Here is a 16,263-nt window from a genome sequence, read left to right as displayed (position 1 = left end):
CATGCCGTCATCATCTTTCGAAGGTTTATCTTCATCTTCTTTGCCTCCTCCTTATCTTTCTTTATAAGAGACCTCACTCGAGAGAGAGAGAGTGAGAGAGAGAGAGAGAGAGAGGGGGGGAAGCGATAGAGAGAGCTGTTGTTTCATGGAAGCAGTTGAAGACATAGTGATTGTCGGTGCTGGCATAGCAGGCCTCACTACAGCTTTAGGACTTCACAGGTGATTGTACTGGAACTGGAGCGGTTAGAACTTGAAAGAGTTGTTCTCTAAAAGTTTCTTGCTCTGCTCTCTCTCATTCTCACCCTCCTTATGCTTGTCCGTATGTCTCTGATATTCAAGTGAGTGCTGATAATCTGTTGTGTGTTGCAGGCTTGGCATTAGATGCTTGGTTCTGGAGTCGTCTGATGGGTTGAGAACCACGGGGTTCGCCTTGACAACATGGACAAATGCTTGGCGGGCCTTGGACGCGGTCGGGATCGGCGAACCACTCCGTCCACTGCACAACCAACTTTTTGGGTGACTTACGAAATCCTCCTCCTCTTGCTGTGGCTAAGATAATCATATTTCTTATTCTTAGGATTACTGTGATTTGATAATTCCGACTGCAATTTGCATGGGCATATGTACACAAAAAGTGTCAAAAGTTTCGTACGATGCTTATTTTGATGTAAAAAGTTTTTGTCGTTTCACTTAAGTATCAAATTGGAGAAAAAAATCACTTAAGTCACTTAAGTGCCTTCAGCAAGAAATTCTGGCTAAAAATATTACGTGACTTTTGAAATAAAATGTTAATTCTGTCATGGCATTTTTATATTTAAAACGAGTCTTCATGGACTTCCTAAACGACGTCGCACGAAGTATAGCCCAAAAAACGACGTCGCACGAGCTTCTCTCAAAATAGGCGCACCGTGAAGCTTCGTTCTACCTCCCTCTCACTGTTGTTCAATTGCCGTCACCGTTGCTCGGTCGCAGTCCCTTGCTCGCTTGCATGTCGTCTCTCACTCAAGGTTGTCATCCTCTCTCTCACTCACTCAATTGGCCGAAAAAGTTAGGGCTTAGAGGGAATATTCAACTTCTTCTTGGACTTGGTAGCCTGCAATAACAGTAATATTTAGCTCCTTCGTATTGTTGAAATGAAATTGAGTCGCTTGTCATGCTACTGCTCTCAATGGACTGTTAATTTTTGGGAAAACTGAATTAGGGTTTTGAATTTGGGAAAATGGTTGAATGGTCGATTAGGGTTTATATTTGGGGCAAAACATGTAGACGACGTCGTTTAGGGGTATACATGATAGACTGGGTACGCGGGCAAGTCATGTAAGCAGGAGAAGTTAATAAAATAAGGCTACGTCAGATTTTCGGTAATCCAAATTAGAGTTGGATCTTAAGTGATTATTTTTTCAAGTGACACTTAAGCGATCCAAAAAAAGCTTTGGCACTAAACTGAGCACCATACCAAACTTTTAACACTTCTAGTGTTGTTATACCAATTTGAATGTATAGTGCGACATAACATTGAACGCACAAACGAAGACATGAGCTTTTCAGTGATTGGCTTGGCGTACCGGGTTACTTAACGACCTATTGTTTTTCACACGCCGAGGCTTCATCAAGGGTATAGGGCGGGCACGTCATTCCAATTTGGAATGATCATGGAGAAACATTCTCAGATGATCATGAAATGGCTTATACTAACTGTCCCTTAGAATTTGAGCTTGTTATCGACGAAAATGATTTCCAAACCTCATGTTGCTAGAAGTGTGTCTGTGGATGGTGATGTTTTCATCTAGAGAGTTTGCCTTTTGTTCAGGTTTTTAAAGAAGGAATGCAATAGGAGAGGGATTAGACACGTCCTGATATCGCTGAGGACCCACGCTAGAATTGAGGGAGCACCTATATATGACATCTGATATGCAACACAGATCCATCAACTCTAGATGAAAATGACATTTGCCATGATATTAATTCGACATCTAGTTCTTTTTCTCATAGCTCTGTGCCTGATTTGAATTGATATTTGAGAGATTCTCATTCAGGTTGCAGACCACTTCCACAGTTTCTGGCCTTTCTACAGCTAAGAGACAATTCGATGCCACGGGGACACAGTTAAGTAGTTTAAATTCATGAAAATTTATGTTACGTAAAATTGCATGCGAAATTAGCCATTCAAATAAACCAGATCCATTCCTCACGTTTCTTGCGCAAATTTCGACGGACTCCTAATTTCCTTTTTTAATGGTTTGTGTTATGTATGGTGTGTCTTTTTAACTTTGTGTATCTATTGCAGACGAGGCCATGAAATTCGTTGCGTGCAGAGGAGAACCTTGTTGGAAACTCTTGTGAATGAGCTTCCTAGCGGCACTATAAGGTATTCGTCCAGGGTTGTGTCGATCGAGGAATCGGGCTACCTTAAGCTGGTCCATCTTTCTGATGGGTCAATTCTCAAGGCGAAGGTATAGCATCATAATAACCGTTAATTAGGAAAATCAACTCAGTGTGACAGAGAGATATTTTATGCTCGAGAGAAGCCCCTTTGTCTGCGCAAAATTTTCTTGCCTGTCTGAACAAGATATCTATGGTTTAACTTATCTTTATGCTTATGCTCTATGTGAAAATGCTAGGTGTTAATCGGGTGTGATGGAGTGAACTCCGCAGTGGCAACATGGCTAGGCTTCAAGAAACCTGCTTTCGTTGGCCGATCTGCCGTCAGAGGCTGTGTGTATTACGAGCACGGTCACGGTTTCGAGCCTAAATCCTTCCGGTACTTTGGTGAAGGAGTTAGATCTGGTGTCATCCCTTGCGATGACAAGTCTATTTACTGGTTCTCCACTTTTTCTTCTTCCAGCAAGAGTGAGTTTCTGTACTTCATTCCATATGAGTTGGGCTTTTGGAAACTATTAAATTCTTTTACTCTGCTTTTCATATTATCTACAAGCAAACAATCTCATTTTCCTTAATGCAGATGAAGAGATGGAAGAGAGTCCGGCCAAGATGAAGCAATTCGTGCTGGGCAAGCTCGGAAAAATACCCGACAAAATGAGAGCTGTTATCGAGAAAACAGAACTGGATAACATTATATTGTCACCGCTAAGATTTCGACCCCCATGGGAGATTTTGTGGGGAAACATAAGCAAAACCAATGTTTGCATAGCCGGAGACGCATTCCACCCCATGACGCCAGACATCGGCCAGGGAGGCTGCGCAGCTCTGGAAGATGGTGTTGTCCTAGCGAGATGCCTGGGCGAAGCCTTGAGGGAGAAGCAAGGCATGAGCAGTGAAGAAGAGTACAAGAGGATTGAAAAGGGCTTGCAGAGTTATGCCAAAGAGAGAAGATGGAGAGCATTTGAGCTCATAAGCACAGCTTACATGATGGGATACATCGAACAGAGCAATGGCAGGGTATTGAACTTCTTGAGGGACAGAGTACTGGCCAGCTTCTTGGCTGGGCTGAGGCTCAAGATGGCGAGTTACGATTGCGGGAAGCTGAGCGCTTCTTGAATTACCCTATTCGTTTACTTATCAATGTGTTTTGTGCGAGCATTTATATGGGCCGATCATACATCATATACACAATACTAGTAGGGGAGATAGTTATGTTAAGTCGTGATCTTTTTGCTTCGCCACTCAAATATCAGAGAAAGGGTTCCTGTCTATGCAGAGACAGGCTTGTGAAGTGAAGGACAAATAAGGGCACTTTTATGTATGATTTCAGGAATGTCGGGGAGGAGTCTTGTTCACATAAATATCATCAACTTCCATTCATAACTCAAAATTTTGTTTTTTTGGCAAATTTGCTAGTTCTTCATTGATGAAAAGCCTTCACTCGTCCTTTTATATGTTGGGCTGCTATAAAGTCAACACATTGAATTAACCGTTCAAAATTTCAATTTTGCAACTAGAGAACTTCTTCCACGAACATGAAGTTTGGTGCAATAGTATCAACTGTCGTTCATTATTTTAGACGGCATTTGCTTTAGAGTTCGAAAAGTGGAAATATTTTCACCATTTCAGATGTGTTTGAGCACATTTAAAACTTGACTATAAATGTGAACTTTAGTTGAACGAATTAATAATACATTTTATCCCAATTAAAACTTGGCATAAGTTTGAAATGGCCAAAATAAGAATGGAACCACAAAATAAAAATAGATTAATATCTAAACATATAAAGGTTGAGTCCGATAAGAGGATGATGCATTAGAACTTGACACCATTGCATGGACACGCCAAAATAAGAGAAAGATAAAACAAAATAGTACGTAAATGTACAAATTTGACAATTGGAAACGTATTTATTGAAACTGGTAAATTGAAAGAATACTTCATTCCCTTCCATTTCTCTTCACATCACTTTGAAGCAATTACTTTTATACCAATAAGATAAAAAAAAAACTTAATTATTCCATTTATCCAACATTAATGTTACTTACAAATATTTTAAAATTGATTCATGTAATATGTAACGATGTCATTACTAATTTATTATACATGTGGAATAAATTTTAATTATTTAATTCTATATGTTGACATCAAAAAATAAAAATAAAAGATGTGAAATCTTTTTAGTATAGAACACAAAGAAACAACGTTCTTTTATATATATACATATATATATATATATATATGTATATGTATGTATGTATGTATGTATGTATGAATTCTCTTCCTTATATATCTCTTAAAAAAGGTTTTGCAACATAACAAGAATAATAAATATTAAGGTAATTTACTTGGTTCAATGTTGCTAGACTATATAAATCATACATATCAATGTAGTTTCTAATGTATATGAAAACATAAGTTTCAACTTTTGAAATGTTTTTAACCTTATATATCTTTGAAATACTCAACTTACAACCACATTAAACGAAGGGGAAAATTTTCCAAAAAGTCATAATTAGGTGGCTACCAATTCAGTCCTAAATTTTTCAATTTGACCAATATAGTTCTCAACATTTTGCAATTTTCTAAAATCATTCCGGCCAATTTTGGCCGGATATTGCCGATGTGGTGATCTAGTCAGCAGTGGCCATTCTATATGGTATAGATGGCTATGATTTTTGAAATTTTTTGAAATTTTCTTAATTTCTCTTATTTTCTTTTCTTTCCATTTTTTTTCCTACTTCCCTTCGCTGGGGCCTCGGTGATGGCCAACAAGGGCCATGACGCACTTGCTTGTGGCCCGCTGTCCATCGCCAAGGCCTCAGCGATCAATGGAGGGAAATAGGAAAAAAAAAGGAGAATAAAAAGGGAAAAGAAAGAAAAAATCCAAAAAATTTCAAAAAAATTGTAAAATTCATCCACGTCGGCATCGGTCTTCCTGACCGTGCCACGTAGGATAACCGGCACTGATTGGATTGCCACATCAGCGATTTCATGCCAAAATTGGAAGGAAGAATAATATTGAAAAATCGTCAAAAAGCTTAGGATCTAATTGATCAAATTAAAAAGTTTAGGAATGAATCGGCGGCTATACAATAGACTTGGGATTTTAAGGACAATTTTTCCTGAAAATAAGATATGTGTGCAAGGATGCACGGGCATGAACATTAGTAGCGAATTAACACTTGAAATGACAATGTGCTAATGGGATCGTCAATAACTCGATGCGACAAACAAAATACGAAGCATGCGTTACCAGTTTAGACAGACAATTGTATTGAATTCAATAAAGCACAAGCCTTAGTCATGATTACAAAGGGAAAAAAAAAACAAAAGAGCACATTTGGTTTGACTACCACCTAATACATTTAACTAGAAAGAACAAGGTGATCGCCGTGGCGGCTAGGTGAAGAACAAGAGCTACGGACACAACATACATATAGGGTTAATACCATGAAAAATCTAAATCGGTACATTTGTGATAAATTTACCCTAAATTATTTTTTTTACCATCAAAAACTCCAAACTGGAACACTTGTGATAATTTTATCCTGAACTATTTTTTTGACCACCAAAAACCCCAAACTGGTACACATGTAATAAATTTACCCTCCGTTAGTTTCCGTTAAATTTTACCGTTAAATTGCTAAATTTAATGACACGTGGTAATTGACAAGTGTACTGGTTTGGGGTTTTACCCCTCTATTTGTCACAAGTTTACCAATTTGTGATTTTTTGTGATATTAATCCAATTTAACGGACACTAATGAAGGGTAAATTTATCACAAATGTATCAGTTTAAGGTTTTTAGTGGTTAAAAAATTAGTTCAGAATTTACCAGTTTTGGATTTTTGGTGGTCAAAAATTCGAAGTAAATTTGTCACAGGTGTATCAATTTGAGATTTTTTATGGTAAAAAAATAATTCGAGATAAAATTATCATAAATATATCAGTTTGAAATTTTTTCGTAGTATTAACCCCACGTATTTTGACATGTGCTAGTTACTATTTGCCAGACCAATTTACGTAGTGACTTGCGTCATTAGTGTCCTATTTGTCGTTGCATGCCGTCATCATCTTTCTACAGTGTGTCTTCATCCTCTTTGCCTCCTCCTTATCTTTCTTTATAAAAGACCTCACCCGAGAGAGAGAGAGAGAGAGAGAGAGAGAGACATCAAGCTGTTGATTTATGGAATCAGTTGAAGACATAGTGATTGTCGGTGCTGGCATAGCAGGCCTCACTACGGCTTTAGGACTTCACAGGTTATTGTACTGGAATTGGAGCAGTTAGAACTTGAAAGAGTTGTTCTCTAAAAGTTTCTTGTTCTGCTCTCTCTCATTCTCACCCTCCTCATGTTTGTTCGCATGTTTCTGATATACAAGTGAGTGTCGATGATCTGTGGTGTGTTGCAGGCTTGGCATTAGAAGCTTGGTTCTGGAGTCGTCTGATGGGCTGAGAACCACGGGGTTCGCCTTGGCAACATGGACAAATGCTTGGCGGGCCTTGGACGCGGTCGGGATCGGCGAACCACTCCGTCCACTGCACAACCAACTTTTTGGGTGACTGATGAAATCCTCTTCTCTTGCTGTGGCTAAGATGAATATATTTCTTATTCTTAGGATTACTGTGATTTGATAAATCCCAAAATGCAATTTGAATGTATAGTGTGACATAACATTGAACCCACGAACGAAGACATGAGCTCTTGAGGATTGGCTTGGCCTACCGGGTTACTTGACCACCTACTGTTTTTCACACGGCTGGGCCTGCATCAAGGGTATAGGGCGGACACGTCATTTTAATTTGGAATGATCGTGGAGAAACATTCTCACATGATCATGAAATGGCTTATACTGACTGTCTGTTATAATTTGAGCTTGTTATCGACAAGAATAATTTCCAAGCGTCATGTTCCCAGAAGTTTGAGTATCTGTGGATGGTGATGTTTTCATCTAGAGAGTTTGCCTTTTGTTTGGGTTTTAAAGAAGGAATGCAATAAGAGAGGGATTAGACACATCCTAATATTGCTGAGTACCCACGCTAGAATTGAGTGAGCACCTTTACATGACATCTGATATGCAATATAGATCCATCGACTTTAGATGAAAAAGATATTTGCCATGATATTAATTCAATAGCTAGTTCTTATTCTCATGACTCTGTGCCAGATTTGAATTGAAATTTGAGAGGTTCTGGTTCAGGATGCAGATCATTTCCACAATTTCTGGACTTTGTACTGCTGAGAGGCAACTTGATGCCACAGACACACAGTTAAGTCTTTCAAATTCATGGAAATCCATGTGACTTAAAATTGCACGCGAAATTGGCCATTCAAATAAACCAGATCCATTCCTCATGGCATGTCTTTTTTACTTTGTGCATCTATTGCAGACGAGGCCATGAAATTCGTTGCGTGCAGAGGAGAACCTTGTTGGAAACTCTTGCAAATGAACTTCCCAGCAGCACTATAAGGTATTCGTCCAAGGTTGTGTCGATCGAGGAATCGGGCTACCTTAAGCTTGTCCATCTTTCTGATGGGTCAATTCTCAAGGCGAAGGTATTGCATCATAATAACCATTAATTAGGAAATCTGCTTAGAGTGACAGAGAGATATTTATGCTCAAGAGAAGCTCCTTTGTCTATGCAAAATTTGCTTGCTTGTCTGAACAAGATTTCTACGGTTTAACTTATCTTTATGCTTATGCTGTGTGTGAAAATGCTAGGTGTTAATTGGGTGTGATGGAGTGAACTCAGCAGTGGCAAAATGGTTAGGCTTCAAGAAGCCTGCTTTTGTTGGCCGATCTGCCATTAGGGGCTGTGTGTATTACGAGCACGGTCACAGTTTCGAGCCTAAATTCTCCCAGTACATTGGTGAAGGAGTTAGATCCGGTGTCATCCCTTGTGATGACAAGTCTATTTATTGGTTCTTCACTTTTTCTTCTTCCAGCAAGAGTGAGTATTTGTACTTCATTCGATATGAGTTGGCTTTTGTCAACTATTAAACTATTTTACTCTGCTTTTCATATTATCTACGAGCAAACAATCTCACTTTCCTTCATGCAGATGAAGAGATGGAAGAGAGTCCGGCCAAGATGAAGCAATTCGTGCTTGGCAAGCTCGGAAAAATGCCCGACAATGTGAGAGCTGTTTTCGAGAAAACAGAAGCGGATAACTTTATACTGTCACCACTGAGATTTCGACCCCCATGGGATATTCTGTGGGGGAACATAAGCAAAACCAATGTCTGTGTAGCCGGAGACGCATTCCACCCCATGACGCCAGATGTCGGCCAAGGAGGCTGTGCAGCTCTAGAAGATGGCGTCGTCCTAGCAAGATGCCTCGGTGAAGCCTTGAGGGAGAAGCAAGGCATGAGCAGTGAAGAAGCGTACAAGAGGATTGAAAAGGGCTTGCAGAATTATACCAAAGAGAGAAGATGGAGAGCAGTTGAGCTCGTAAGCACAGCTTACATGGTGGGATACATTGAAGAGAGCAATGGCAGGGTATGGAACTTCTTGAGGGACAAAGTACTGGCCAGCTTCTTGGCCGGGCAGAGGTTCAAGATGGCGAGTTACGATTGCGGGAAGCTGAGCGCTTCTTGAATTACCCTATTTGTTGACTTATCAATGTGTTTTGTGCGAGCATTTATATGGGCCAACCTCATCATACATCATATACACAATACTAATGGGGGAGATAGTTAAGTCGTGATCAGTTTGCTTCGCCTCTCAAATATCAGAGAAGAGTTCCTGTCTATGCAAAGACAGGCTTGTGAAGTGAAGGACAAATAAGGACACTTTTATGTATAATTTCAGAAATGTCAAGGAGGAGTCTTGTTCACATAAATATCATTCATAACTCAAGATTTTGTGTTTTTGGCAAATTTGCTAGTTCTTCATTGACGAAAAGCCTTAACTCGTCCTTTTATATGTTGGGCCGCTATAAAGTCGACACATCGAATTAACCATTCAAAATTCCAATTTTGCAACTAGAGAACTGCTTCCACGAACATAAAGTTTGGTGCAACGGTATCAACTGCCCTTCATTTTCTCAGACAGCATTTGCTTTAGAGTTCAAAAAGTGGAAATGTTTTTCACCAATTCAGATGGGTTTGAGCCCATTTAAAACTTGAATATAATGTAATTTTTAGTTGAATGAAATAATAATACATTTTATCCCAATTAAAACTTGACATAAGTTTTATGGAAGCAGTTGAAGACATAGTGATTGTTGGTGCAGGCATAGCAGGCCTCGCTACAGCTTTAGGACTTCACAGGTGATTGTACTGGATATGGAGCAGTCAAAGTTTCTTGCTCTGCTCCTTCTTATTCTCACCCTCCTTGTTTGTTCGCATGTCTCTGATATTCAAGTGAGTGCTGATAATCTGTTGTGTGTCGCAGGCTTGGCCTTAGAAGCTTGGTTCTGGAGTCGTCTGATGGGTTGAGAACCACGGGGTACTTTTCTACAACATGGACAAATGCTTGGATGCGGCCGGGATCAGCAAAACCACTCCGCCCACGGCACAACCAAGTCTTTGGGTGAGATGAATATATTTCTTATTCTTAGGATTACTGTGATTTGATAAATTCCAAATGCAATTTGAATGTATAGTGCGACATAGTATTGAACCCACAAACGAAGATATGAGCACGAGTGATTGGCTTGGCCTTCCGGGTTACTTGACAACCTATTGTTTTTCACACGGCGGAGGCTTCATCAAGGTTATAGGGCGGACACGTCATTCTAATTTGGAATGATCATGGAAAAAAATTCTCACAGGATCATGGAATGGATTATACTGACTGTCCGTTATAAATTGAGCTTGTTATCGACGAGAATGATTTCCAAGCCTCATGTTCCCTGAACTGTGAGTGTCTGTCGATGGTGATGTCTTAATCTAGAGAGTTTGCCGTTTGTTCGGGTTTTAAAGAAGGAATGCAATAAGACAGGGATTAGACACATCATGATATTGCCGAGTACCCACGCTAGAATTGAGTGAGCACCTTTACATGACAACTGATATTCAACATAGATCCATCAACTCTAGATGAAAGAGATATTCGCCATGATATTAATTCAACAGCCAGTTCTTTTTCTCATGGCTCTGTGCCCGATTTGAATTGATATTTGAGTGGTTCTGTTGGGAAAAATCAAGCAATCGGGAAGAAAAAAAAAATTAGACTTTCAGGCATGATAACACTTTTTTTAACGAATTATTTGTCCCATAACATTGCTAATGGTATATCCACACTTATATAGTGGCCCACACACTATTTTTAAGGAATTATTGAGGCACAAGCAAGGCATGAACAGTGAAGTAGAGTGCAAGAGGATTGAGATGGGCTTGCAGAGTTATGCCAAAGAGAGAAGATGGAGAGTTTTTGAGCTCATAAGTACATCTTACATGGTGGGATACATCCAACAGAGCAATGGGAAGGTATTGAACTTCTTGAGGGACAGAGTACTGGCCGCCTTCTTGGCCAGGCAGCTGGTGAAGATAGCGAGATACAATTGCGGGAAGCTGAGCGCTTCTTGAATCAACCTGTTTATTTACTTATCAATGTGTTTTGCGGGCATTTATATGAAAATGGTAATAGAGGAGATAGTTATGTTAAGTTGTGATTGGTTTGCTTCGCCTCTCAAATATCATAGAAAAGGTTCCTGTCTATGCGGAGACATCCCATTCAACTGGAGCGACCACAAAAGAGCTTGTGAAGTGAGGGATGGAAAAGTCTAAGAATGGCACATTTATGTATGGTTTCTGGGATTTTAAGGAATGACAACGTGCCATAATTGTCTTTGTTTGGGCAACATGCATTTCTTTTTGGTAAAACATCGCTTTTCATGTGAAGAGAATGATCGAGTAAAATTTAATTGTGTCCTCAAATGAATGGAACTATTTCTTCAATTTGTCTTGTTCTGGAACAAGATCTTGTAAAAATACATTCGAGGGGTCGTATTTGAGGCGGGTCATAAAACTTGCGCATCAACATTTGTCAGGATGACGGCATGAAAAAGCCAAAATAAGAAAAAGATTGAAGAAAATGTACAAATCTGACAATAGCAAATGAAAACATTGAAACTACTAAATTGAAAGCACGGGAGTTGTTTATGATTCCATACTCCCTTTGTATGCCAAAGTCTCAGCTGATATTAGTGCTCTTGATTGGGTGTGTCAAGGAGCTATATTTGATGAACTTTTCTCTGTTCAATCAGCAACTTTTGGAATTCTCTTTCGCTATTCTGCCATGAAGGACAGAGTTATCTGCATTGCTTCATCCTCTGGTTTTTTCTCAACTGCTGGTGCTTGGAATGCAGTTAGGAACAAAGGCACCAAAGTTGTGTGGCACAGGCTTGTCCGGCTTTCAACTAACATGCCCAGATTTTGTTCTTTTTCCTGGCTCGATTCTTGATAGGCAGCCTACACTAGAAAGAATTGGTTGGTGGTCTGCACCTGGTGTGTCTCTGTTGTGTTTACTTTGTTAGAAGTGTAATGATGCTCGATCTCATTTGTTCTTTGAATGTCGCTTTTCTGCTCAAGTATGGTGCAAAGTCCAAGCAGAATTTACTTTTCTTCTGCAAGTAGGGAAGGCCATGGGGGCTGCAGAAAGCTTTGGTGAAGTTCCTTTCGAATGCTTGCATTTATTTCGTTTGAAAGGCAAGGACTGCTTTGCTGCATGATGCTGCATCCGTGGAGGAGACCCTTCGTTTGATTAGATTTGCTGTAAAACATCGTTTTGAGGGCTGTGTCAGCATGAAGAGAAAGGTTACGCAAGATTTCCATAAGCTGTCTGTGTTCTATTTGGAATATTTGTCCATGAATGTCCAAGACTTGCCTCTGTATGAAGTACCCGTTATTCTCGACCCAAAAAAAGAGGTACCCCTTATTCAAGTCTTCAATTTAAGTAGCAGCACACCGCGGACTTAGACCGTCTTGTTCGATTGCTGTGTTGGGCTTGTTATGGCAGGAGATTCCGCCCACTTCTGTTTTTGTCGAAGGAAAATTGTATTTATTGCTCAAAAGGATGCATAAGATGTATATAGACTTGCATGCCAAAGCAAATGAAGCAAAGCAAAGTCAGAATACAACAAAACAAAGCAAAATCTAGAAAACAAGAAGAATCAACAGAGCACGGGCAAGGTTAGGCTCGCATTCGTTCCATAAAAACGGAACTGTCAAGCAAAATAATCAGTGGCTGATCACTGGATCTCATATCAGTGTTGCCAAGAGTCAGAATAAGAGCTACAGAAACAGACTGACACGCACGCGCACACGTAATTGAACCTATCATACCTCATCGCTTCCATTTGTATTTTATAGCTAATGGCTTCATTCATCATATCGGTGTTCACTTTCTGTTTGTCTTTGCACGCAATGCATTTCTTGGGCATCATATCTTTGCATAATTTAATGGTGACCCCTGAATCTGATCATCATCTTTGTCCCACTTATCTTTATATGCTTCATGTTGCGGTCTGAAGTGGAACCCCACTACTATTTGAAACCTCAGTCACTGATACTTCTAAAGCACGAGACATTCGTCTTCGGTCAGACTGTGCCATGGAAGCAGTTGAGGACATAGTCATTGTCGGAGCAGGGATAGCAGGACTTGCCACAGCTTTAGGACTTCATAGGTTCTGTACTTGAAAAAATTGAGAGTAGTTCGCCTCGGAAGTTTCTTACTCATCTTTTACGCCCTCTACGTGTTTGTTTATTTCTCCATATTACTGAAAATGCTGTGTGCTGCAGGCTGGGCATAAGAAACTTGGTTTTGGAGTCCCATGACCATTTGAGGACCACAGGGTTTGCTTTAGGAATATGGACAAATGGTTGGAAAGCCTTGGACGCAGTCGGGGTTGGCGAATCGCTCCGTCGGCAGCACAACCGACTTCTCAGGTAACTAAGAAACTCCCTTCTCTAGCTATAGCAATGTAGAAGACGTGTTGCGGTCAATTTTAATAGATTCAAACAATTTACAATCCGAATGAATAGTGAGACAAACACTGCACCCGCCAAAAGAAGACGTGAACTGATACCTAATATGGGACATAGGTACCATAAAGTTCTTTTTTTCATATCTCTGTGCCTGTTATTCAAATTGACATGCTGGAGGTTTTGGTTGCAGGGTGATGACATCTTCCACAATTTCTGGACTTTGCACAGCAGAGATACCGTTAAGTGCCATGGGGCCGCAGTTAAGTCGTTCATATTTGAAATTAGCCAGTCAATTTACCAGATGAGCTCCTCGTATCTTTTGTGGAAAGAAGAACATTATTCTATTTCCTTTATGTAATCTGGTCTGTGTATTGCAGGAGAGACCATGAATTTCGTTGCGTGCAGAGGAAGATCTTGTTGGAGACTCTTGAGAAAGAACTTCCAAGTGGCACTATTAAATTTTCTTCCAAGGTGGTTTCAATCGAGGAATCAGGTTACCTCAAGCTTATTCATCTTTCTGATGGTTCTATTCTCAAGGCGAAGGTATCACATTGTAATCTACCATTGATTACGAAAATTTGCTTGGAATGACAATTACAATTAATTCTTGAGAGGAGCCCCCTTTTATCTACTGAAAAATTCTCTCGCGTTTGAAACTTGAGGTTGTCTATGGTTTAACTGATCTTTATGCTTATACTCTGTTTGTACATGCTAGTTGTTGATTGGGTGTGATGGAGTGAACTCCGCAGTGGCCAAATGGCTAGGCTTCAAGAAGCCTGCTTTTGTTGCCCGATTCGGCATCAGGGCCTGTGTATATTATGAAAATGGTCATGGTCTCGAGCCCAAAATTTTCCTGTTCATGGGTGAAGGAGTTAGATACGGTGTCATTCCTTGCGACGATAAGACAATATACTGGTTCTTCAGTTTTTCTCCTTCCAACCAGGGTGAGTTTCGATATGCAATTTTTTCCTTTAAAGATAAAATCTTCATCTTCTTTTTTCTCTGATATAAACTGGGCTCAACATATATTAAATCCTTTTCGACTGATATGAATATTTTGTTCAAGCACTTGTGCCATTTTCCTTAATGTAGATGAAGAGATTATAGATAATCCGTCTAAGATGAAGCAATTTGTGCTGAGCAAGCTCGGAAAAGTTGCCGACAACATAAAAGCTGTTATAGATGACACGGAATTGGATGACATGATGTTATCTCCACTGAGATTTAGACACCCGTGGGAGATTTTATGGGGAAGCATAAGCAAAAGCAACGTTTGTGTAGCTGGAGACGCATTCCACCCCATGACACCAGATATTGCCCAAGGAGGCTGTGCGGCCCTAGAAGATGGCGTCATCTTAGCAAGATGCCTGGGTGAAGCAATGAGAGAAAGGCAAGTGATTAAATGTGAAGGAAAGGGTATGGAAGAGGAGGATGAGTACAAGAGGATGGAGATGGGTTTGCGGAATTATGCCAAAGAGCGGAGATGGAGAGCATTTCAGCTCATAACTACAGCTTATATGGTGGGATACATGGCACAAAGCAATGGCAAGATATGGAACTTCTTGAGTAATATAGTACTAGCCAGGTTCTTGGCCGGGCAGCTGCCGAGAATAGCGCGCTACAATTGCGGGAAGCTGAGAATTTCTTGAACTCAGAACTTGGTCCCATATGTTGCTATTTGCCTTTTCAGGTTACATAGCGAGTGTTTTCTCAATTTCTCGTTTCTCTTCTTCCCATGTAGAGTAAAATAAGGGAATGTTTGTGTTTGTGCTAGTAAAGTAAGGATGATGAGTGCGTGAGCTACAATGATGTCATTTTGACTGCCAGAATATGTTGCCCTCTTATGGCATCAATTTCAGATATGTAAGTGATCGGACTTTGGAGATATAAGTTGAATTGCTGGACTTCTTTGGTTGCCTTGTCAGTTGTCAGAGAATTCTACCATCCAGATGCAGATCAATTCCTTCCTCTCCTAGCTATCGTATTCAGCACTTCAAACAAGCACCACCGCCAGGAAATTACAATGCGCGGGTCTGCTGAACAATCCGACTGAGCAGATCACAGAAATGTTTGAGATTAGGAGGATGAGATGAAAATTAGGGGATTAAGTCATCGATCTGTAATATTTCGATTTTTTTAATACAATTCCTGAGGAGAAAAATACTCTCCCCAAGCAATGATTCATAAGGTCATGTTTGCAAATAAGAAATATAACGCTGAAGAGAGAAATATGAAATTTCTATTTATATTTTGATGTATCTTGAAGAAGAATATAGAGTCTAGGATTTATGAGATAAATATCTAAGATAACATATCAATCAAGTTAGCACAATTAAAAAGAGATATATGTACAATATTGAAAGATAAGAAGAATCAATAGAAATATCTTAATTATCTCAAATATCCTAGAAAATTATCTAATTATCTCTAAAAAATATGAAAACACCTAGGTTGTCATTAAGAAAATCCTAAGGCGGCGAGTTTGGTGGTGATGTCGATTCTTTGATATGAGCAGCGGATGTCGTGAATCAAAGGAAAGCATGGTCGATACGGTTGGCTTTGCTGACCAAAACAGTAACTGAACGAACGCGACCGATGCGGCTGGCGTTGTAATTGCAAACGGCTGATGTGGCTGGTTTTGCTTTCAAAACAGATATTAAATGACGTGGCCTATGCGGCTAGCGCCGTAATGACCAAGCTGAGAATTCGGAGGAAATAGCAACTGGCCAATACAGTTGACTTTGCTGACAGAATAGTAATTGGGCAATGGCACTTCCTCAAATGACAAGGCTTTGCAAACTATGCGATGACAGAACTCGTTGATGTTGGCAATCGGACAAGGCGATCAATGGAGGATATTACGACTTATTGAAAACAAAAATGATGAGATGTGAGATTAGCTCCGGATGCACACTCAGGTGTGCCCTTACACCTGATGCACTTTAGG

At 39.9% G+C, this 16,263-nt stretch overlaps 3 protein-coding genes across 3 annotated transcripts; all 3 read left to right on the top strand.

Moving 5' to 3' along the window:
• The first annotated feature begins 73 nt into the window (after window positions 1-73).
• LOC115668852 (monooxygenase 2-like) lies at window positions 74-3,790 on the top strand. The gene is made up of 6 exons (XM_056314016.1): window positions 74-219; window positions 370-516; window positions 2,037-2,105; window positions 2,288-2,453; window positions 2,622-2,850; window positions 2,963-3,790. Exons 1-6 carry the CDS (start codon window positions 146-148, stop codon window positions 3,496-3,498), a joined length of 1,221 nt encoding a protein of 406 aa, XP_056169991.1. The 5' UTR covers window positions 74-145; the 3' UTR covers window positions 3,499-3,790.
• A 2,708-nt stretch (window positions 3,791-6,498) lies between these two features.
• LOC115672902 (monooxygenase 2-like) lies at window positions 6,499-9,094 on the top strand. Its single transcript, XM_030594897.2, has 6 exons — window positions 6,499-6,645; window positions 6,796-6,942; window positions 7,585-7,653; window positions 7,775-7,940; window positions 8,107-8,335; window positions 8,447-9,094. The coding sequence occupies exons 1-6, from the start codon at window positions 6,572-6,574 to the stop codon at window positions 8,980-8,982; spliced, it is 1,221 nt and encodes a 406-aa protein (XP_030450757.1). The 5' UTR covers window positions 6,499-6,571; the 3' UTR covers window positions 8,983-9,094.
• A 2,414-nt stretch (window positions 9,095-11,508) lies between these two features.
• On the top strand, window positions 11,509-15,241 carry LOC115672900 (monooxygenase 2-like). Its single transcript, XM_030594895.2, has 6 exons — window positions 11,509-13,015; window positions 13,131-13,277; window positions 13,507-13,575; window positions 13,694-13,859; window positions 14,032-14,260; window positions 14,409-15,241. The coding sequence occupies exons 1-6, from the start codon at window positions 12,942-12,944 to the stop codon at window positions 14,963-14,965; spliced, it is 1,242 nt and encodes a 413-aa protein (XP_030450755.1). The 5' UTR covers window positions 11,509-12,941; the 3' UTR covers window positions 14,966-15,241.
• The last annotated feature ends 1,022 nt before the right edge of the window (window positions 15,242-16,263 follow it).

Source organism: Syzygium oleosum, unplaced genomic scaffold, assembly GCF_021117445.2.
Source record: "Syzygium oleosum isolate NSW1041296 unplaced genomic scaffold, Sole_v2.1 Sole_v2.08, whole genome shotgun sequence".
NCBI classification, from domain to species: domain Eukaryota; kingdom Viridiplantae; phylum Streptophyta; class Magnoliopsida; order Myrtales; family Myrtaceae; genus Syzygium; species Syzygium oleosum.
This window is presented reverse-complemented; position numbering and strand designations above follow the sequence as displayed.